This window comes from Xiphophorus maculatus, chromosome 9 (genome assembly GCF_002775205.1).
Source record: "Xiphophorus maculatus strain JP 163 A chromosome 9, X_maculatus-5.0-male, whole genome shotgun sequence".
Lineage (NCBI taxonomy): Eukaryota > Metazoa > Chordata > Actinopteri > Cyprinodontiformes > Poeciliidae > Xiphophorus > Xiphophorus maculatus.
Window position 1 is genome coordinate 5,324,987 of NC_036451.1, and position 22,776 is coordinate 5,347,762.

The 22,776-nt window shown below is 37.4% G+C and overlaps 1 protein-coding gene across 2 annotated transcripts; it reads left to right on the plus strand.

Moving 5' to 3' along the window:
- The first annotated feature begins 417 nt into the window (after positions 1-417).
- On the plus strand, positions 418-22,243 carry acsbg2 (acyl-CoA synthetase bubblegum family member 2). Of its 2 annotated transcripts, XM_023340204.1 has the most exons (16): positions 418-633; positions 1,435-1,544; positions 5,511-5,643; positions 6,468-6,568; positions 8,578-8,849; positions 10,376-10,464; positions 11,735-11,855; positions 12,838-12,918; positions 13,009-13,158; positions 14,559-14,735; positions 15,568-15,749; positions 15,882-16,124; positions 16,581-16,795; positions 18,306-18,445; positions 20,468-20,714; positions 21,633-22,243. In XM_023340204.1, the coding sequence occupies exons 3-16, from the start codon at positions 5,534-5,536 to the stop codon at positions 21,749-21,751; spliced, it is 2,247 nt and encodes a 748-aa protein (XP_023195972.1). In that variant the 5' UTR covers positions 418-633; positions 1,435-1,544; positions 5,511-5,533; the 3' UTR covers positions 21,752-22,243. The 2 variants fall into 2 exon arrangements, with proteins under 2 accessions (XP_023195972.1, XP_005803959.1); XM_005803902.3 differs by lacking the exon at positions 1,435-1,544.
- Positions 22,244-22,776: the final 533 nt, after the last annotated feature.

Genomic DNA, 22,776 nt, shown 5'->3' on the forward strand with positions numbered 1-22,776 from the left:
AAAACAGTAAAAGGAACGTTTCTTTGTCATCAAGGCATCCAGGTTAAGCTTGTTTAACTGAAGTTTGTCCACAGGGTTAGGGTTAGGCTTTGTAGGTCATGTAGAAAATGCAATATTAAATGCAGAACACTTTATGAAGCAGCTCGGCCCTTCAGAAACATTTCTGCATACGACTTGTCCGATAGTAACCCTACATGTGGATGTGTGTAAAAGGCGGTATTTCACTCGTGGGGGATGGGTCTCAGTTTTAGCATCATCAGTGGGAAGGGAAACGTGCTTCCTCTCTGCAACTTCCCCCTCCTTCTTTTTTAGGTTTCCATGTAATGCATGGTGTGAGCTTTTTCAGCCAATGAGGCCGAGCTAAATGAAGATGGGAGGGGAGACTGCCTGGAAGACGCTGGTGCGCTCGTCTTGGGTGGGGTAACAGCAGGAGGAGGGACCAACAGAGCCGGCCGGCTGCTAGTATTTGAAAATGAATGATTTGCTGTAGACATCCTGGTCAGTTGTAGAATTAGTGCTGCATCTGCTTCATTTAAAAAATAAAATAAAATAAAAGGAGAGTAGCAAAAGGGTGACAATCCTAGAAAAGACTTGTTGGATACCGAGAAGAGACTCATCATCTAACAATGCAACGTGAGTAGCTGAATTTAAAATTTAAAAAATGTGTGGGTAGGAGGAAGTGCCTTAATCCTGAAGAACAAGCTTCATTTTTAAAAATCTGGTTTGGTAAGAAGGTTTTTAGGAATGATCTCTGAAAACAGGTTGGTTGTTGTGGATTTTATGAGTTAAGATGATGAACATCCACAGGTTTTATGCCATAAGCTAATTCACTAGTTTATTTTCTAATACAAATATATTATTTCACTTATTTTTCTTTGTGTTTTTGCTGTAGTAAAGGTAAATCTTGACTTGGTGAGTATTTTAAGTCTTTGGCTCGGTCGGACAGCTAACACAGACTGTCTCTTTGCTGAATGGGTGTCGCCCAGCCTGCAGAGCTGGATGAATTTTCCATTTTGCTTTTCTGTCTTTTAAAAGCAGAAGCTCATTTGTTAATGAAATCAATTTCTTGCAAACTCATTAGTTTGATTCCAAAAAAAATGAGGATGCAGACGATCACGCCCAGTTCTGTCTGTCAGCAGATCAATCCATGATATGAATTCAGTTGACTTTACTTTAGCCCATTTGGGAAAACAGAAACAAAGACCCTCAGAAGGGGATTTTCCCCTGCAGTTTGGTCGATTAATCAAAGTGAAACTGTAAATTCATGATGAAATTGTACTGTGTTTTGTGGGGGTTCCCTCTATTGATTCATGCCAAATGTTTTTTTTTCTATTAGGGATTTACTTTGGCTTCTTCTCTATTAACCAGTGTCCAAAAATAAAAGTGTTGTTGTCCCTTCAACTGTTGCTGCTTTTCCCTTTCTGACTGGGGCAGCTGCTGCTAAGCTCGATTGTCCTCCATCGTCATAATCAGCATTCTCCCATCAGCAAGACTGCAGCATCTCTACTGGTGCCAGTCTGTACAGGGAGGGCGAACTCCACCAGGTGATTCATCCTTAGCAGTAAATCTTTACCCACAATAAGTGTAACCTGCAGAAAAAATACCTGTTTAGTGTTTACTCCAGCAGAAGATGCCATAGGATGTGAAATAAATCATTTACTTTTCATCAATTTGATTATTTTAATGCGTTGAAAGATTGTTTGAAGTGGAATTACTCAAATATCTTATTGTGAACACAGCTTCAGCTATTAGAGCTAGAAACTACTGATCAGTGATGGGCCTGAACTACAGAGTCACATAAAGATTATTACAAAGTCGGTCTTCTATCACCTGAAGAACATTTCCAGGATTAAACTATGTATATTCCAGGAAGATCCTAAAAAACTCATCTATTTGTTGTTCATCTTTAGTCGCACTGATTAGTGCAACAGTGTCTTTACAGGTTTGCCTAAAAAATCAGACTGCTGCAGCTGATCCAGAACGCTGCTGCTGGCGTTCTCACTAAAACCAAGAAGATAAAGCGCATCACCCCAGTGTTAAAGTCCGTACACTGAGCTACAGTCTGTTCTATGTAACTCAGAAAGGAGACCTTAAGTTAGTTTATCAATAATAGATGTCTTGGCACCAAAACACATTATAGACCTGTTGTCATTATATGAACCTTCCAGACAATTCAACTCGTCTGGTTTAAGTCTATTCTTCATCCTTAGAATCAGAACCAAACGTGGAGAAGAAAAATTCAGCTTCTATGCTCCTCAAATCTGGAACAAACTTCCAGAAAGCTGCAAAACTGCTAAATCAAGTCTAAAAATCCATTTCTTTAGAGCTTCCCCTGGTTAATAATAACCAGAACCGCATTTTTCAATGGACTCTTTTTCAATGGACAGTTTTCCCTTACTAATGTTTCTTACTTATTTGTTTTATTTTATTCTAATCATGTAAACCACTTTCAATTGCCTTGTTGCTGAAAATGTGCAATGCAAATAAAACCGTCTCGTGTTGGCCTTAAAGCATCAACCACTGTCCTCCATGTTGACCATTTACTGAAGCTTTAAGGCGTTTTTTCCCCACCAATAATAGCTGCAGGTTGCTTTGTTAATTTCAAAGCTAAAATGAGAGGTGGAATCTCAAGAATCTATGTGATGTTGAATGCGAAGGGCTCGGCTGATAATCAGACAAGGCTGCAGCAAAGAAGTAAATAAATAAAACAACTATAGCATGCTAATTATTTTTCAAATGTTTCTCGCCCACAAAAAACTGTGACATAACCTCTAAAAGTGAAATGAAAGATGGAATAATGATGCAACAACCTGGTTGGACCTTAAACTCTTATCAACATTCAGTTTTGTTTAGTTTGGCGACATTTCCTCACCCTGCATCCCAAACTTTCTCCATATCGCTCATATTCTGAGGACATTTCTTAGATTTTGTTCACAAGCCAAAACTTTTATTAAGTAGTTGCTTAAATTTCACTCTTTATTCCTAACTTTGTAGCGGACACTTAAAAGGTTTTGGACTGAATCTGTTATTTGGAGACACAGCACATTCTCCTTTAAGAATCCAGGAAAGTTTAGCCAGATGTGGATATTTTTGTTGGAAGAAAACATAATTCAGTGTTGTAATCCTGGAAATAAGAAACTGTTGCCACACGTTGAACACAATCAGCACTTGTTACGAGATTCATCCAGCTCCTTCAGTGTCGTCGTTCTTGGCAGCCTCCCTGACTAGTTTCACTCTCGTCGAAACAATTTCCAGTTTCTGTAATGTTAGCATAACATTTTTTTGTGCCATAGGATCTTATTAAAACTTTGTAGCATGCCTACGACGCTTTAGTTTTAGCTAAGTATCAGTTGTGTACAACCAGATTATTGCAACATTTTAGCCGTTATGTACTTTTCTGTAATAAGAAAAGTTTGACTTGGCTTGTACTGGACATGTTTCATGTTCTACATGGAAATTATTTATCAAAATGTATCCTATTGAGAGCTTACATACATTTTGGACTAATTCTGAATCTGATGCTTAAAGCAATATTTGCCTAAAACACCTCAAAGGGTTTTAAAAGTTTCACTAGATATAAACATTGATCTAGTGATTGGTTTCAAGGCATCAATGCATAGTTTCAAACCTGCTGATATTTTCTTTACATTAGTTATTAAAAGGCATTTTAACAAGAGAAAATCAAGAGTAAGCAGCTGGCTGAAAAAGGCTATTTCTGTTTGTCATTGCTTCCTAAAAGGACAATCAACTATTGTAGCTGTTTATCATATTTATTGGAAAAACAACTAATATATAGTATAAATAACATTATTATGACTGTTATAATTGATATATCACAGTAGTTTAAGCGAATACAGTGATGCCATAAAATTGTGGTGTTTTTACTCAAGGTTATCATCCTGTAACAATGTCATACCGACCCATGACTGATTAGGTCTCTGTCACGCCCAAGACCAAAACAAAGCCAGAGACTGAAGACACAGGAGAGGGTTGGGGTCTCAGTTCACCCCCTCATGTCGGCCTCCACCCTCATCCGTCTACGGTTGACTCTGCAGGCTGAACTGGGTCATTTAACACCCCCAAACCTGAGCGGTCCCCAATGTGAACCATTAAAAGTGAGAGCGGATCTCAAATGTTTTGATCAGCACCAATTTGGACACAGTTGTTGGTTAAAATGTTCAGTTTAACCGTTTGTGGTTGCCTAATAGAGGCCTAGTTTGAGCAAACTATATTTGTTCCTGCTCCCTCCGACCTCTGGAGTCTTTTTCTTTCCCATTATCCGAGCCTAATTGTTCCTGACAGGCGAGCCATGATAGGCTCCTGCCACAACAAGCAGACGAAGCTGCTGGAACGTGTTGTCAGCCCCCTTAAATAAACAGGTCAAAGCTGTGATAAGGGAGCGAGGCGGGGTCCGAGCCGTGCAACAACAGAGGTTTGAACGAGGGAAAAAGGGCGCGGATGTGACCGCGTTTATTGTTGGGGAGTATTAGACGTAGTTCCTGTCAGGATGCAACATTAAAGCTGATAAACAAAACTTTAAAGAGCCTGTATTCAATATTTAAAACAAAATAATAAACTAAAGCAGAGAATAAAAATACTTGTCTTTGTGTGGCCATCTTTATGCTATTAAGCTACAGCTGTGGTCAAAAGCTTGATTTTTATTAGGTTTATTTTAATCTTTTTTTGTTTGGACGCAGAATATGCATCCAAACTTTGAGCATTGAATCTGTTATGGGTTTGTTTTCTAAACTACAGGGTGAAAATTATACATACAGGCTGAAATATGTACATAAACCCCTCACTAACACTTGTTTCTGTTTCTAAAGCCATGGCATAACCTTGGATATTTGGTCCTTATTATCAGAAATGATGGAGTTCATTTAATTTGAACCTCAACTTTAAAGCATAATTCCTAATTTTTTTAATACTATTATAGAGTTGGGGGCTTAAGGTTAGCCAGTATTGTATATTTTATTGTATATTAAAAATATATCTAAAAATGTCACCTCCCTGATAACAGTTAGGATAAATGATAACTTTAAATAATGATAGTAATAGGGTTATTATCTTACATTATAAATTGGTCCCTTTGAGTCAGTTGTGCCATTATTTAACTGCTTATCTTTCATGTGTCACTGTGTGCTGCCATTTGTCAATATGCTGCTAATAAAAATAAATATGACTACTCAGAGATATCTAAAGGGTCATTCCAAACTTGTGTTTCAAAACAAACACGGATTGAGAAGATGAAAGAAATGAGATCAAATGTCCAGAAGCTTATTTGGTTTTTGTGACTTGCTAGAAGTTGTTTCGCATATGATCTTCCCTCTCTGTAAAAATAACATTTTGATAACAGTAAGAAAAAAGCAGCAAAGTTTCATGTACGCTGCTAAACATCTCTGTTTTCCTCTTTCTGAAAAATAATCCAGCTGATGTGCTTTTCATGTGTTCCTGTAGCTGCTTTTTACTGCGTTTAAAGTTTAAAGAATCGTGACGTTTGTCTCCTGCAGTGACCGCGTGCGAGCCCAGCGCCATGTCCGAACCGGTGGTGGTGGAGCCTCCTAAAGCAGGAGGAACACTGGAGTCCTGTGGTGCAGGAGACAGATCAGCGTCCCTTGATGACGGCATTGTGGACACAGCAAAGTACGTTAACAAGAATGCGTTACAAGGGCTAGCTTAGGAAATAACTTTTAACGTAATGAGACAAAAATGTTTGTTATTCATTTTGCTTAACTTCAGCTGCCAGTGGATGGTTTGTAAGGTCTGCACAGGCTTATTATTTTCTAAAAAAGTTCCCCGAGGTTCACTTTTTGACCCATTTGTTATTTCTTTTTATATACAGCATATAACCTGGGACAAAACATTCTGAATTTATCCTTTTCTACAGCGTTTTTTAAAGGCAGAGGAAACAAAATGTAATTTCTTTATGTCTTCAAGTAAAGCTATTTTAACAAATAATGTTCAACAAAAAGACTCATGGTTCGTTTTCAAATTTGGCTGCAACTAACTTATTTAACTTATTTCTCCTTTTTTAAAAAAACTGGACTTACTTGCCTTACCTGTGGGAATGTTTTACATTTATAAATACTCTGCATGCTTGTCAGCTCAGAAGCCACTGAGGCTGAAACTCCTTATCATCCCTTTTGACCCAGAAAGAAGGAAATCAGAATCTTGTTTAAAATACTTCCTGAAATGTTGGTTGTAAGAGTGAAACTGAACTGGCCCAGGAAGTTTTTGGGTTAATCAAAGCATAATTTGCATAACTTTGCATTTATTAATTAACTCTGGAGTCCAGCCTGACTGTATTTATTTTGACCTTTAAATACAGGTCAAAATAGTGGATGATGACAGCCTCGGTTTTCCCCCTGATGACTCGGCACCGTTTTACCTCCCTCTTTCAGATTTACCTCACTTCCTTTGGGAATTCACTCGCTCATAAATGTGTTTTCCTCCTTCCTGTTCCTCAGTGAGTCATCAGAGGAAGAGTCCACCGGGGAGAAGGAGGAGGAGGTCGCTGCTGGAGATGCAGCCGCCGCCACCGCTCTGCAGAGCTCAGATACACCGCAGGGTGAGGCCCCAAGGAAAACCGCCACGTGTTTGTTGTCTGAGCAGCTGGATTTAAACGACAAGATTAAAAAACTGTAATCCTGTAATCCTGGATGCAGTTATTCTATCTGCTCTTGTTACTGAACTCAGCATTTGTGAGCGCACATCTTTTCCTGAGGAAGGAGAAAACACATTCTTTGGCAGAACAAACGTTCCTTCCTCTTTCCTTCCCTTAAACTGTGACTTTTTTCCAATTAAAGTCACTGACAGAAAAGTGTTTCCTTTGTTGTTATAACAATAATCTTCATGTGTATCCATAAAACATTTCTTATCTTACTTTTAGACAGTTTTATTCTGTGGAAATTTATTCAATAGACCCAACCTGTATCTGCATGAAAACAAAAGCTAATAGATTTTTTTTTTCCATGAGAAAGTTTTTCACCGTCCAGCTTGTTAAGAGGAACTGATAAGCAGCTGCTGTTCCTGTTATAAATCCACCATGTGATCCCACTTTATATTCAAAACATCCTGCAGATCGTTAGGCAACATCCCATCTGGTCTGTCACACTGTAAACTCCCAAAGGGGCGAAAAGCTGCCTCCTAGATTAATTATTAAATTCCTTTGGGTTTTATGGCACCCAGAAGACGATGTTAGCTGCGGCTGTACTCACTCATTTGGTTCCAGTGATTATTCTACTGTTGCTGCTACGTGTAATTTGAGTACGATAGTAAAATGATAATTAGATACGACAGACAGTTCGATGGATAATCAGAATAATAATCTCTAAATGTGATGTACACTCAGATTTTTTGCAAAGGTTTAGGCCAGGGATCAGCTGACATCTTTGTAAACGGTCAGTTTTAGCTTGCGGTTTGCACCGCACACATCCTGTTTTCTCTGTGTCTGACCTTAAATCAGACTAAACTTCTCCTGTTTTAGGTCAGTCAGGATTAAGAAAGTTATTTCCACTCACTGAATCCCAGATTAAGGAGAGATCTTTTCAACAGTTGCTTTTATTGTTTTCTTTATATTAAAACTCAGATTTGAGTTCTGTCAGGAGGCCAATTCTTGTTGAGTTGACCCAATTTGTGCAGTTCAAAAGTTTATTAAAGGGCATGTTTTGAGGTGTATGTAAACTTCTGACTTTGGAAACGATTTAGAAAATCTTCCTCTAATTAATCTGTCATTGAGTGAATCCAAATGGACCTTAAAACACCTGAGCACACCAGACGTTCATTAGATTCAACATCTACTCATAATGCCCTAAGTCTTAGGGCCTAAGACGTACTAGACGTATTTATGTTTTCATATTGGCGGGAGTCAAAAGTTTTAATTGAGTTAATTATAATGAATTAATCACATTTTAATTGAAAATCATATATCAACAAAAAAAGTAATATTTTCAATCCAAAACCCCTTTTTGATGCAAAATTATAGAATAAATATAAATATGAATTCACTAACAAAGATATTTGTCATTTTAAATCTGTTATTTAGGATATTTAAACATCATACTAGTGCATTTATATCATAACCATTCAGCTTTTAAGTGTTTCAGGAAACCCTGATCATTCATGTAACTTCCTTTAAAGTGTCTGTGGTGCTGCAACATGTTTAACATTGAGCAGCTATTTTAGTCTTGAGTATCTTCGCTGATCGGCCAACTCCTTTTTGCACAAGCAGATAATTTTTTTAAAGCTTAAATTAAACCCCACTGGGGCAAGTGAAGCGGCTTTATCGTCCACTGCTGTTGTGCGTCAGATTCACGGATGTACCAGAAACACAGCACAAAGGTTCCATCTCTTGTATGTAAAATAAAATAGAAAAAGATTAATTGTGTTTTAATTTTTCAAGTGTTAAATAAGTAGACACCGGTCCAGCTGTCTTTTAACAGCAGAATAACGAAACTGCATATAGAAACTGAATATTTATCTTAGAAACCATGAAGGTCTCTCTTGAAAATGAGGCCTTTTTCCTCGACTGATTATGTTTTCAGACCTCTGAGCTTTTTGTCTCTCTGCATGTTTCAGTGAACGCGCAGCGCCCAGACTCCCTGTCCGTGCCGCCGTCCTCAGAGCTCCGTCTCTGGACGACGCAGCGCGACGGAGAGGTGAAACTCCGGATCGAGGACTCCGGTGTGGCTGCAGAGGAACCTCTGACTGTGAACCAGATGTTTGCTGCAGCTGTAGATCGATTCAGTGACTTCACAGCTTTGAAATGGAAGGAGGGCGAGCAGCAGAAATCCCTCACCTACAAACAATACTACCAGGACTGCCGCACTGCTGCCAAAAGCTTCCTAAAGGTTGGTTTCATTTTCTTTTTTCTCATCCGATCAGAACGTCTTCAGGGGAGATGATTTCTTGTTTATCCACATTCCTTTTATAGTAAAAAACACATTTTATTTCAGTTTTATTTCAGACATATCCTGCATGGTTCAAGTGTTAAACACTTCTGAATTAGAAAATGAATTTTAAAAAATCCAGATTACTTTTAGTTCCAACTAAATGTATCCCTCAGTTAATGTCTTAGTTGGACATTTATACTCTTGTATGTATAATTTGTTCAATTTGTGGATAATTAACAGTTAGCGTAAATTTGTTCCCACATCCACTGGCATTCTGTCATATCATTTTCTTCTTTTTCAACAAACCTTCAACAGCATAATATTTACATGATATCTAGTCAGCTGCAATGTAAGACTTCATGAATTTAAACGGCTCATTTAGGCGTCACTTTACATCGCTGTGGGAGGTCGAGTGTCGTCATAGCAACGGATCACATAGTGGTGATGATGACGATGCAACAAAAAATTATTTCAGAAATCAATTATTCTGACGATTAACTGAATAATCAGATAAAAATATTGACACATTCTGCAGATTTTCCATTTAACCACTTAAGTGTTTTTAATTTGCTCAATATTAGAGATGCATTAAAAGATGCACATAAAAAAATAACTTTCTGGCATACAAAAATACATAGCCTAAAATGCAATAACATTGCATTCATTTAGTGAACACTTGATTCTATTTTAGCAAAGGATGCATCGTCATCTACATAAATACTGTCTGATTATTTTTTGGATTAATAATTGATAGCAAAAGGTGCTTTATAGATAGATAGATAGATAGATAGATAGATAGATAGATAGATAGATAGATAGATAGATAGATAGATAGATAGATAGATAGATAGATAGATAGATAGATAGATAGATAGATAGATAGATAGATAGATAGATAGATAGATAGATAGATAGATAGATAGATAGATAGATCTATATACAGTATATAGACCTAGATGTATAGATATATATTACAGAATATGAATCTTGTGGGGCTAAAAATTCCACTTGAGGAGTTTTCATGGAACAGATTTACATCTTAAATGCAAAATGTTCATATATTTTGTACAGTTTTTGCTTGATTACTGCTCTGAGCATTTTATTCCAGCAATTTGCCTTTGTTGAGTCTGTATGCCTGTCTGTAATCGATTACTAAATTAGTTGATGATTATTTCAATGATTGATTAATCACAATTTATTCAACTAATTGTTTAAACTCAAATTGGGACTTGAAACTCCTACGTTTTAAATACAAATTATACTTTTTAAACAATGAGAAACAAACAATATCAAAAGTTAAAGTTTTAGAACATTTTTAAAAATCATCAAGTTAAAAAAGATTTAAAAGTTTAATAAATTACTTATTTAATAAGTAAAAATATGCTGCCAATATCTTCACCGTCTTCCCTGGTAAAAGTTTTGAGATTGGTTAACTGTGTATTTTTATTTATTTTTTTAACTTTTGTTGTTTTATATTTCTGAAGCTCGGTTTGGAGCGTTTCCATGGCGTCGGGATTCTGGGCTTCAACTCTGCCGAGTGGTTCATCGCCGACATCGGCGCCATTTTGGCCGGGTGAGTTTCCGACTTCTGTGGTTTGGTCACGGTGGTTTATCAGCGTTTCTGCATCGGCGTGTTTATCACCGAGGTAATGAGTGTCCGACCTCGACTGGCAGGTCAAGGTCGGCAGGTCGCTTCTTATCAAGCCGAGACATTTTATGATCAAATGTTTTTTGAAAAAGGTCTTTTTAAAAGGAGATTTCTTTAAAAGAATTTGAACTGGGTGAAGCTAAAACTGCCAGTAGAGGAATTTCTGGGTAGAACATATTTACAAAGGTTTTTTTTTTTATCTTAAATGCCAAATGCATAGATTTTTTTGTAGTTTTTGGCTTAATTGCTGCTCTGACTGTGCTGTTATTTGAGCAAATGTCCTTTTTTAAAGTTTTTATTCTCCTGTTAATTACTAAATTAGTTCAGAAATCGATTCAATTAATCTGATTAATCGTTTCAGCCCTAATAAATCTAACTAAAAAGTTTTCATTCCAGTCTCATTTTGCTAAAGCAGACATTTGACTTACTTTTTTATATGTAGATGTTTTGTTTTTTTTAAGTACTTGCTTCCCCTGGAGTGTAACTGAGCCCAGATTTTAGCAGCAGGACTTCAGATAAAGACTTCAACATTTTACTGTCTGTGTTATGAAGCCGGCTAAAATCCGCTCCCTCTGAGAAACCAGAACCATCCAGCAGAATAAAAACGGAGCAAAGCGATCGGTTACAGTTACAGCTGTTACATCACCAAACATCTGCTGGGATGTGTCATGCTTTGTTTCCAATTTAGTGATGTAATAATGGGAATATTTAATGAATTTAGTTCAGTTTTTTTCCCTAAAGCTCCATTAAAATAAGTACTCTAGCTTCATAAAGGACAGCTTCACTGGGGTTCACTTGTGCGCAGGAATGAAGTGCAGTAAAAAGATGCCTTCTGCTGCACATAAAATCCATTCATATCTTAAGGTTTTTTATCCTCAAATCCAAACTCAGCATTTTCTCTAACTCCTGATTCAGTGTTTTGGAGTAATACTAATACCCCCTCCAAAAAAACAAACAAAATTGAGAGTATTTAATTAGAAATTTATGACATAGACTAACATATGGACTTTGACTAGGCCATTCTAACACATGAACCTCATTTTCTTTTTCTCCGAAGAGTTTTTGCGGTGCTAGTGGCTGGTGTTGTTGTCTTGCTGGGAGCTGAGCCTCCTTGCTGCCTTCATGCAGGCTTTTCTCACTTACTGAGCCGTCAGGATGAGCTGTGCTAACTTTGACTCTCCCTCGCCTCTTGCAGCGGGCTCGCTGTGGGAATTTACACCACCAACTCTCCTGAGGCTTGTCACTACGTAGCAGAAAACTCCAAAGCTAACATTATTGTGGTGGAGAACCACAAACAGCTGCAGAAAATCCTCCAGGTGAGAGGAGAATGACCGTGTAAATCACAGAGAAACAGAAAATATGATTTATTTTCTGTTTCAGAAAGTAATCAAAAACACAACTTTTACCACTTTAGATTTGTACTTTTAATTTGTGCTGATTCCATTCCTTATAGACTTGTACATACAAGTTATATATCTGATTTAGTAACACATATGGAAGTGGCATAAATCGGTTTTTGTATTTTGGTGAGAATATCAGAATTGGGCCGTTTAGATTGCCAAGAAAAAGTCACATGTGCAAAAAAAGAATCAGGTTTGTGTCGCATTTGCTTGCTGTGTGAATGCAGCTTTTGACGTCGGAAGCCATTTTATTTTGAAAAATAATGCTCCAACAAAAACTATTAACAAGTATTAATTTTAGTATAAATACAGAGTTTTTTTTTTTTTTTTACATTTAATATCGTTTCAGCCAATAAAATTTTCTTGGTTGCTTCATTAGTTTACTCAAGGTGGAAACTTGTTCACCTCACATCAGATTATATGTTTTGATTTCAGCCACAAAAATTTGAGTTTAGACAAAAAATACAGCTCAGTTAGAAATTACAAATGCTGCACTGCAAAAATTCAAAACCTTACCTTACAAGTATTTTTGGTCCATTTATTAGTACACTCAAAATAAGACTAAACTAAGTTTAAAGTAACTTTCTAGCAAGAAATATGAGCTTGTTTAAGTCAGTTTCTCTATATAGATGAAAAAGTGCTTGATTATTTCAGTTATAATGTGGGGCGGGGGGGTGACTGCCAGTGGAACTAGTACTTTTTTATTAATTAAATAAGCTCCTTTTCTTGCTGAAAGCCAATTGCAAGTTAGTTTTGTTTTATTTCAACTGAACTAAAATATTTGCACCAGAAGCAAGACCAAAAATTCTTGGTAAGATTCTGTGTTGTAGTGTGAACTAAAATGTTACAAACAAAAAAAGGTATTGTCCTCACAGGAATGTATTGTTTCTGCCACCAGATTGAAGACAAGCTGCCTCACTTGAAAGCAATTATCCAGTACAAAGACGCACTAAAGGAGAAGAGACCTAACCTGTACTCGGTAAGCCCAAACACACAGAGAGAAAGAGAGAGAGTGGAGCGGTTTGTCGGACGCCGAAAAGCCCGTCTGATTGGTTTTTCTCCACAACAGTGGGCAGAATTCATGGAGCTCGGCCGCGACGTTCCGGACGGGCCTCTTGATGCAATCATCTCTAGCCAGAAGCCCAACCAATGCTGCACGCTCATCTACACCTCAGGAACCACGGGCCAGCCGAAGGGCGTGATGCTGAGCCATGACAACGTAAGTGATGACATCCGGAAGTGTCACATGCTTTGAGCCAGATATCAGTGAGTCTGTGTGCCTCATAATGGGCATTTTCCAGGAAGATCTCTACGTATGAATCAGCACAACATGTGAAGGGTCTGACTGTCTGAAGAGATAGGATAGATATAAATAGAAATGTTCTCTCCTGTTGAAGTTCAACTTTCACCAATTTACTCCTCGGGTTTCACAGTAAGACATGAGCACGCCCAAACCCGGCCAACTTGTTTTGACAAGCACATTTTACACTGCAACAACACAAAGTCTTACCAAGTATTTTGATCTAGTTTCTATTGCAAATATCTTAATACACTTAAAATAATACAAACCTAACTTACAAGTAACTTTTCAGCTAAATGTAGGAGTTTGTTTTGTGTAAAAATATCAACTAATATTGATGAAAAAGTATTGGTTATAAGTGAAATAATCTGCAGGTGGAACAAGACAAAGTATAGCCCCACGGGGGCTGAAATGCATGCCACACTTTTCAGATTTTTCGAACATCTTATTTTCCTTCCACTTCTACTGCGCTGCTACTTTGTGTTGGTCTACCACATAAAATCCCAATCAAATACACTAATTTTTTAAAAATATCTCATAAAATATTAAATAAGTTCAAGCTTTGTTTTCACTACACACTGTTTCAGATTTAAATATAATAAACAGCCACAAATCCCTCATTTTTAATATGACCGATGATTACGTTTGCAGTTATCAGCCATTTATCACCTAAACGTTCTGCATGGTTTGGTTATAACCACTTAAAATACAAAAAAATACTCAAGCTAAAAGTGAGAAGGTCTAAAAATAAACTAAGGGATGTTTCATCTCTCCTCACGAGTTGATTATCTCTGCACCCCCCAGGTTGATCTTGTGACACTCTGATGAAACTCAGACAGGGACGCATGACTGTTTTAAACTGCAACAAAAGTCCAGGAGCAAAGAATCAAATCTGAGGAATTAGGATCTCAAACTGTTTTGCTAATAGTGGAAATGAACAGGTATTCTTACAGTTTTTCTTAGGTTTCAAATTGCTTATTTAGAGGCGTTTAGCCCGGTTTTACCTGATGTGATTTTGAATTGAATTATCCTCAGTCTAGTTTGAGGTTTTCAGCGTTTATGATTTAGTAGAACAGCAAGATGGTCAAATTTTGCGCTTAAATATTTGGAATATAATAAAAACTAAAGAAAAAATCTAAAATTTTCAGTTTCAAAGGTTTGAAATGTAAAATTTACAGGGACTCTGTAGGTCAGTTGTTTACTAATAAATGATTTTCAAAGGTAAATATAATTTTAAAATAATTATAGTTGGGTATTCGTGCTTCCCCATAGATGTATGACATCTACTCTAATCCATATTTTCTTGTCTTTCTCCTCAGATAACTTGGACCGCACATTCCACGGGTTTACACGTCCAGCTGACGGACGCCACGGAGGCCCAGGAGAAGGTGGTCAGCTACCTGCCGCTGAGCCACGTCGCGGCTCAGATGGTCGACATCTGGGTCACCATGAAGGCCGGAGGGCTGACCTACTTCGCTCAACCGGACGCCCTGAAGGTGAGAGGAGCTGCCAACGTTTTCTCACAGCCTTAAATCAGACGAAACTTTTCCTGCTTTAGGTCAGTCACAAGTACCAGTTTCACGTTTCGTCTCACAAGTCGTAAAGTTCAGATGATTAGCTTGGTTGGAGTCAAAATGTCAGATTACATTTATAGTTCTACTAAGTTATAGCTGCAGTATTTAACTTAATAAAATATATGTTTTTTTTAACATATTTGTGATGATTGACAGCGCCGAGCCCCTCCTCCTGGTTCTGATTGATTATTTCTAGTTAGCACTGGGAGAAGAGGAGCTTGATTTTTTTCACATATTACCTGTTTTATACTATACTATAATGACAGTTTCAACAGATACGCAAAATATATTTTTAATAAAAGTTGAAAATTGCAGCTTTAACCAAAATGTAATAATTTAAATTTAATCTCATAAATGAAAAAATATTAGTATAATCTTTAAGTTTGACAACATTTTAATGTTTTCCAGTTTGTCGTTCAGATGCTTGATGTTATAAAACAGAAGGAACATGTCGTATGAATCCCCTCCTATCTTTAAAAAGTTATCATTTCTTTAATCTCTACACGATGTTATCTACAGCATAAAACCTCAATCCACTTCCTCTCAACAACAGCTTTTATTTTGAAACCAGTTTCATTTAATATAACCCCAAAATACATTTATTGGCACAATTAAAGCATGTCATGTTGTCAGGAGTTGATGATCAACAGGACACAGATAACCAGAGGGCTAAATGACTGTGTGCTTTGTTTGGCTTAGTTAAAGGGTTCTCCATGGAAACCAAGTAAATAAATATTTTGTTGTGTTTTCTCAGGGATCTCTGGTTAACACTTTGAAGGAAGTGCATCCGACGGCCTTCATGGGCGTCCCGCGTGTCTGGGAAAAGATGCAGGAGAAAATGAAATCCGTCGGAGCAAAATCATCTACTGTGCAGAGGAAAGTGGCTGCCTGGGCCAAAGATGTCGGTCTGCAGACCAATCTGACCAAAATGAATCAGTAAGTCTTACTTAACATTAAAGTCATTCAGAGAATTTGTTTCAGAAATTAAAGTTTTTTTTCCTATGTTACATTTTGTGGCGTTACCATTTGATTAACCTTTCACTTCTCCATATTTTTTTGTTTTCCCAGAAACGTAGCAGCTGCCCGCACCCCGTTCAGCTATCAGGTTGCCAAAAAGCTCGTGTTTAAGAAAGTACGCAAGGCTCTCGGCCTGGACCGCTGCACCAGATGCTACACAGGCGCCGCCCCGATCACCAAAGACACCCTGGAGTTCTTCCTCAGCCTCAACATTCCTCTCTACGAGCTTTACGGCATGAGTGAGAGCACCGGACCCCACACCATCTCCAAACCTGAGGCCTTCAAACTCACCAGGTAGAATTTATATCATTACATCACTATTTTCACAAAGCAGATAGCGCTAATATGTACAGATGCAAATACATACAAATCCATTTGTTTGCATCTGCAGATACAGAGAAGAGGTCAGAGATTTAGAGAAAAAACTAATGTATCTAAAATTAATGTCTTAAAATGTCCTAAAGTCATAAAAAAACAATGTAAGTTGGCCTTAAATGCAGAATTATTTTAGTCTACTATATGCGTTTTTTTGCTAAAGGGCTTTTCTGTCGGGCAAAAGTTTGAGTTGCATGCAAACATCTTCATTTTGTTCTGTGACCTGAAGCGATTTAGACTACTGCTAACTAGTCGCAAATATATCATTGCTAGCTAACTAGCTAGCTTTTCTGTTACTTCATGAACTTGCCACTCACTTTTTTTATCATTATTGGTCAATTAAAAGCAGATTAAATTACGTTTTTTGTCCTATAGTTGTGGTAAAGAGATCCCAGGATGTAAAACAAAGCTGCACAGCCCCGACGAGGAGGGAAACGGTGAGATCTGCTTCTGGGGCCGCCATGTCTTCATGGGTTACCTCAACATGCTCGACAAGACGCAGGAAGCCATCGACGAAAACGGCTGGCTGCACTCGGGCGACCTGGGCAAACACGACAACGGGTTTCTCTTCATCACCGGTCGTATCAAAGGTAATCCTCCGATTCCCCAGGCGAATTTCATGATGTTTACATCCGGAGATTTCGCACATGCGCACAACTGTGGAGGGGAAAAAGACGATTATTTTACATGCAGTTAATAGCGGCGCTGCCGCGGTAGAACAACTCCGATAACTAAATGAAACCTGAAGATGTTGGTATGATTAATTTAGAGCAGTGCGCCGCAGCAAAGAGAAAATAACACAGAACAGCCGTTAAAGAACAACTCAAAACCACTTTTTTTCCTCGCTCTGTGTCGGTTGCTACGCTACACGCAGACCCGTTTTCATAGCAACTGACAAAAAAACGTCACGACTGTGGATTCATCACCAAATAATCATTTCCCCACATAAACAACATAATCTTTAGTCCATTACAGTTTCATGTTTTTAGGCTTGATGATTATTTTGGGATTATTAAAAAATGATCGGGGTGGTAGATTAGGTACCGCTGCTATTAGCTAATCTAACCCTGCTGTGGTTGATTAGCTAATTTAAGCACAAGCTCTCCTGGTGATGATCTGTCATTACAGATGTCCTGATGATCTGTTATCACCAGGACAGCATGTCCTAACTTAACTGCTTCGGTCCAGTTAGTTTATTTTTATAAATGAACCGAAACACACCATATTACACAGCACATCTACATGGTACAGTTGTCAAGTTGTCAAAGTTAAGCTAGCATAAATGAACTACTACCACCTAACTATTTTCTTTTCTTAATTAAATTTTATTTAAACTTTATCTAGTTAACAAAGTGTTAACAATTAGATCAAAGCATTGAGTTTCTCTTTTTATATATCCATCAGGCGTACATTTAAGATTTAATGCATTATGGTGACAACAAAAACCAATGCTAGATTGAAACGTAATCAATTACACATTTAATGATGGAACTTGACTTAATGCCATGGTTTGATTGTTGATTCCATGTTCAAATTGCACAAAAATCCGTGAGGGAAGGCGGAGTCCCAGAGCGAAATTCCGTGAAAGAGATGTATGGAGCCTCGTGCCAGACGCCCATTAAAATGCTGTTTACATGTTTTAAACTGTGTGATTGTGAGCGTGAGCGGGAATAAAAATAGTAACAGGTATTTTGTTCCATATAACACAGTAGGAGTGTAACAGGTAAACCTTCTATGGATGCAAACTCGACTAAAAACCCACCTGTGGTTAGGATTGTATTTGAAACTTAATCAATTACAAATGTATTGATGGAACCTGACTTAATGTCGTGTTTTGATTGTTGATTCTATGTTGCACTGTGTTTCTGTGTTTGTAATGATGTAAAGCACTTTGAAGTGCCTTGCTGCTGAAATGTGCTATACAAATAAAATTTTATTGATTGATTGATTGATAGTCATCATCAGCTAGCCTTTTTTGCTACTTTTACCAGCAGGAAAATAGCGGTGGGATTATTGCGCGTGTGACGTCACTCTGCAACGGATCCATACTCTCAAGCATAAACCTTAGTTTTTTTTAACCAACCGCATGTTTTTCTGCAGAGATGATCATCACAGCGGGAGGCGAAAACATCCCTCCGATCCCCATCGAGGACGCAGTGAAGGAGGCCGTGCCGCTGATAAGCAACGCCATGTTGATCGGAGACAAGAAGAAGTTTCTCACCATGCTGCTCACTATTAAGGTGTGAAACTCCAACACGTTTCTGTTTTTATCAACGTCACTCAGATAAGATGGAAATACAATGTTATCACTGTATTATTGTTGTAAAATCTATTCTTTATCTTCTCTATCTAATCTGAGAAAGATTCATTGTCACTGATAGCAGAAACAAAAAGACGGCACAAACTTTTTACATTTAGCGTCCAACACTGCCCCCTGCTGCTGCCCAAGAAAACTACATCATCATGTTTGCAGGCTGCAGGTTGACACTGGTACAAACCTTCTGTCAAAATGTCAAAATTGTTGAGTCAAAAGTAAAATCAAGCTTAAAAAAAATATGTTATTTATTTTAGATCAAAAACTTAAAAAGTATGTTCCACGTTTTCTATATTAAAAAAACATCTAGTTATCTAGTTATCGCAAATTATTTTCAGTAATTAGAACAGGATTTGGTTTACTTTAGTTTTGCTATATTTTGTCAAGTTTAATACATTTAAAATATGATTTTAAATGTATTAAAATGTATAAAATCAGACAATATTAAAATAGAGAGTAAAAATAAATTCAAAATAGGATTTAAATAAGAGTGTAGGTGAAATCATTGAGCTTAGGCTACTTTAAACAGAGGAGTTTTGAGTTTGCATTTAAAATATCGAGTTTATGTCACTGAGATCAGGTGGGAGTGAAAAGACGAATACTCGGTGTTGTACTTAACATTCTTCATTGTAGAAAAAATATATCAGGAATAACTTCAGACCGATTACAAATAAATCAGCATCAACCAGCCCTGCTTTACACCAAGATCTTACCACTGAACTCCTTTACACTGTTAATCAGTTAATGCACGGATTATTTATTTTCAATTCACTTCATGGAAATGGCAAAAAAGTTTTCACGCTAGGATGAGGTGGTTTTTCGGCTGACTTTCACAAAACTGTAAAGAAAACACTTTTTTCGCATCCCACGAGTCACATGATCAACAAGCGGCTGTTACTACTGGTGGAAAAGATGAAGTCTTTAAACTTCACGTGAAGTTTAATGACTTTTCGCATGAAGAAACGTATTCCAATGTGGCTTTAATTAATTACTTATTTAATGGAAACAATACAATAGCAAAATAATGTTTGCAATGGAAAAAACTAAAGATAGAAATGGATTAAAGTTGGATTTATTCCATCTAGAAAGGTTTAAATAGGGTAAAACACAGTTTTAAAATACTCCAATAAAAATGAAAACATCTAAATACCTTATTGTGAGAATTAGGCACTTAAAGTAATTATAAACAGATTACGAAGTTCACAGCTGATGTCCCACAGCATGTAGTTTGTTTAAAACATATGTAACGACTATAATCCGGTATTTTAGGCTACTGGTTGATGTTCCTGGTAGCCGTTGGTTTTACGTGCGCTCAATTAAGATTCTTCACTTTTTTGTTGATCTTCACTTTGAATTATAATAAAGTCATTTATTATCAATACGGCATCCATCGTCTTGCCATTTCCATTTAAATCCGACATAAATCAAAACCAAGCAGAATCACGCTGGACCTTAAATACTCAGAACTTAAAATGAAATACGCCCCTGGTGGCAATAAATGGAAGAAAAGATAAATGGCTCCTGCAATGTACAAAGACAGGTCACATTAATTAATATTTATTATTCTTAATGGAAAAAACAAAAATCTTAATTCACCAGCAAGATTCTCAACTTTAATCTGAGAAGGCAGCTAAAGATTAGGGTGATAACGAAAACCTCAAAAACAAATTTTCATGAACTAAGAACGGTTTCACTTCTATAATGCAAGTAAAGATATTTTTTATTCAATATCAAAAAGGCTTTGTTAAAATGCCAGTTTTTTTTAACAAAATGTAGGTAGAAATTGATGAGCTGCGCTGTACATTTCCTATCAGAAACAAAGTTCTCGATTTATTGAAAACTATTTTGGGTGTGAATCATTTTGTCTTATTTCAAAGCTTCACAGACTGAAGCTGTAAAAGTCTGAGCTGTTCAAAGCTGAAGTCGTTTTGTGTTTGCTGTGCTGCAGTGCCAAGTGAATGCCGAGACGGGCGACCCAGAGGACGAGCTGACGCCCGAAGCCGTGGAGCTCTGCAGGAATCTGGGCAGCAACGCCACGCGCGTCTCCAACATCGCGGGCGGCCGGGACCGCACCATCCACGCCGCCATCCAGGAGGGGATCAACCGGGTCAACGAGAAGGCCACGTCCAACGCTCAGCGCATCCAGAAGTGGATCGTTCTGGAGCGGGACTTCTCAGTCGGCGGAGGAGAGCTGGGTCAGTGAGAACGACGAGTTTCATGCTTCCTGTTTGGCATTTCTTCAGTACTCGACCGGATCGGATCAATTAGAACAGGGGTGTCCAAAGTGGGTCCTAGAGGGCCGGAATCCTGCGTGCTAAACCAGGAAGAGAACTAAAACACAGGATGCCGGCCCTCCAGGACCGACTTTGAACACCCCTGAATTAAAACCAGTCAGGGGAAAATTAGCCAATTTAGATTTTTTGCAGATCAATCAGTGCATCGCTAGTACAAGTCCTGTTCCGATTTAATTTTTGATTCAGACAAAAGTAGAAACTTTGTACTTAGCTTTTTAATTGAATCCAATCTTAATGTAATTTTTTATACAACATAAGAGCTCCTGTGAAATGCAGCAGGATTAGGAGCCCTGATGAAATCAAAATAAGACTTTTTTTTGGTCTAGTTTCTAGTTCAAATATCTTACTTTACTTAAAATAAACTAAAACTAACTTGCAAGTAACTTTTTAGCAACATATAGTAGGTTGTTTTAAGTCAATAATTACTTAACATTGTAATCTCCCAGGGTAACTAGTATTTATTTAATCAATATTAAGAAATTATTTACTTAAAATAAGCTCCTATGTCTTGCTGAAAAGCCATTTGTAAGTTAATTTCGTCTTATTTCAAGTGCACCAAGATATTTGCACTAAAACTAGACCAACTATATTTGGTAGGATTTGGTGTTTTTGCAGTGAAATGATAGAAAAACACTTTAAATCAGTGGCTGTAATGCTAACTGCAAAGTGTCCTTCAGTTTTCTCCTCTTTGTCTAGCAGAAACTCGAGCAGCAGGTTTGTGATTTAACAACCGAGCCAAACCTGTTTAAGTAAAGCTCAAAGAGTCGCCCTGCAGCTGCTGCATTCTGGGTCACCATCTAACCTTCGCTCGTCCAACAGGTCCGACCATGAAGCTGAAGCGACCCGTGGTGCTGAAGATGTACAGAGAGCAGATCGACAACTTCTACAAAGAGACGCCGACCCCGACGACCCAGGAGAACCCGCTGCCTCCCCAGTAGACGCCCTTTGACCTTCCGACATCTTTCCACCTCGTTGGTCCTTCTCCTGATGTCGTTTGGTTCCTGTTGGACCGCTTCGTCTCGCTTTGTTCTTGTTGTGCAAGCAAAAGCAAAAAATTAGCTTTATGTTTTTAAATATAAACGCAGCTATTTATTTGACTATGACGAAGAATCCAGACGGAGCCGCTTGTCGTACTGAAATACTTGAGCTACAGACATGAAATCCAAAAACGCAGTGGTTGATACAAAGTTTGTTTTTTTAAAGGAACAACTTCTCATATTTATTTTTTAGTTTGCCAAAGTTGGTGTTTTTTTGCCAAGAAAAACATAACTGATAAAAAAAAAAAAATGTTTTAGTTGCAGTTTGCAGAAATGTAACATCTAAAGTCAAATGCTGCAAAAGCACAAAATATTACAAAGTATTTTTGGTAGGATTACCAATGCGAATATCTTAGTATACTTTAAATATAACTGACAAGTAGCTTTTCAGCAAGGGAGCTTGTTGAAGTAAATAATTCATCATTAATAAAAAAAAAAGGTACTAGTTCCACTGACAAGACATTTTTCTCAAGTTGTATGTGAAATAATCTGCCAGAGGAACCAGAACTTTTTAAATGAACATTAATAAATTGATTTAAAACTAAATTTTTATATCTTGTTAAAAAGTTATTTGTAAGATACTTGCATTAGAAACTAGACTAAAAATACTTGGTAATATTTTGTGTTTATGCAGTGAAGCTATCTCTAAATCCAAAACATGAAGCCATATCTGTTGCTTTTTTAAAATCCTCTGTTTATTTGTTTTATGCTCACTTGTTTATTGTGTGGAATGTTTTTTGTTTTATTGCTAATTTTTTTGTTTTATTTACACTTCTTGGTTGAATCGGTTCGTTTCATCCAAGCAGACGGTGAAATGTTAAGTTCGTGCATCAGCTGGAAACGCCACGTTCTGATGCGTCTGTGTGCATCCTCTGGCCTGCTTGAAGACTTCATTTTGTATTTTATAAAACCATAAACTTAAAAGC

Coding starts and splice junctions, on each gene's coding strand:
- acsbg2 (XM_005803902.3), top strand. Junction 14,736..15,567: donor CTCAACCGGACGCCCTGAAG/GTGAGAGGAGCT, acceptor GTGTTTTCTCAG/GGATCTCTGGTTAACACTTT. Junction 18,446..20,467: donor CCATGCTGCTCACTATTAAG/GTGTGAAACTCC, acceptor GCTGTGCTGCAG/TGCCAAGTGAATGCCGAGAC.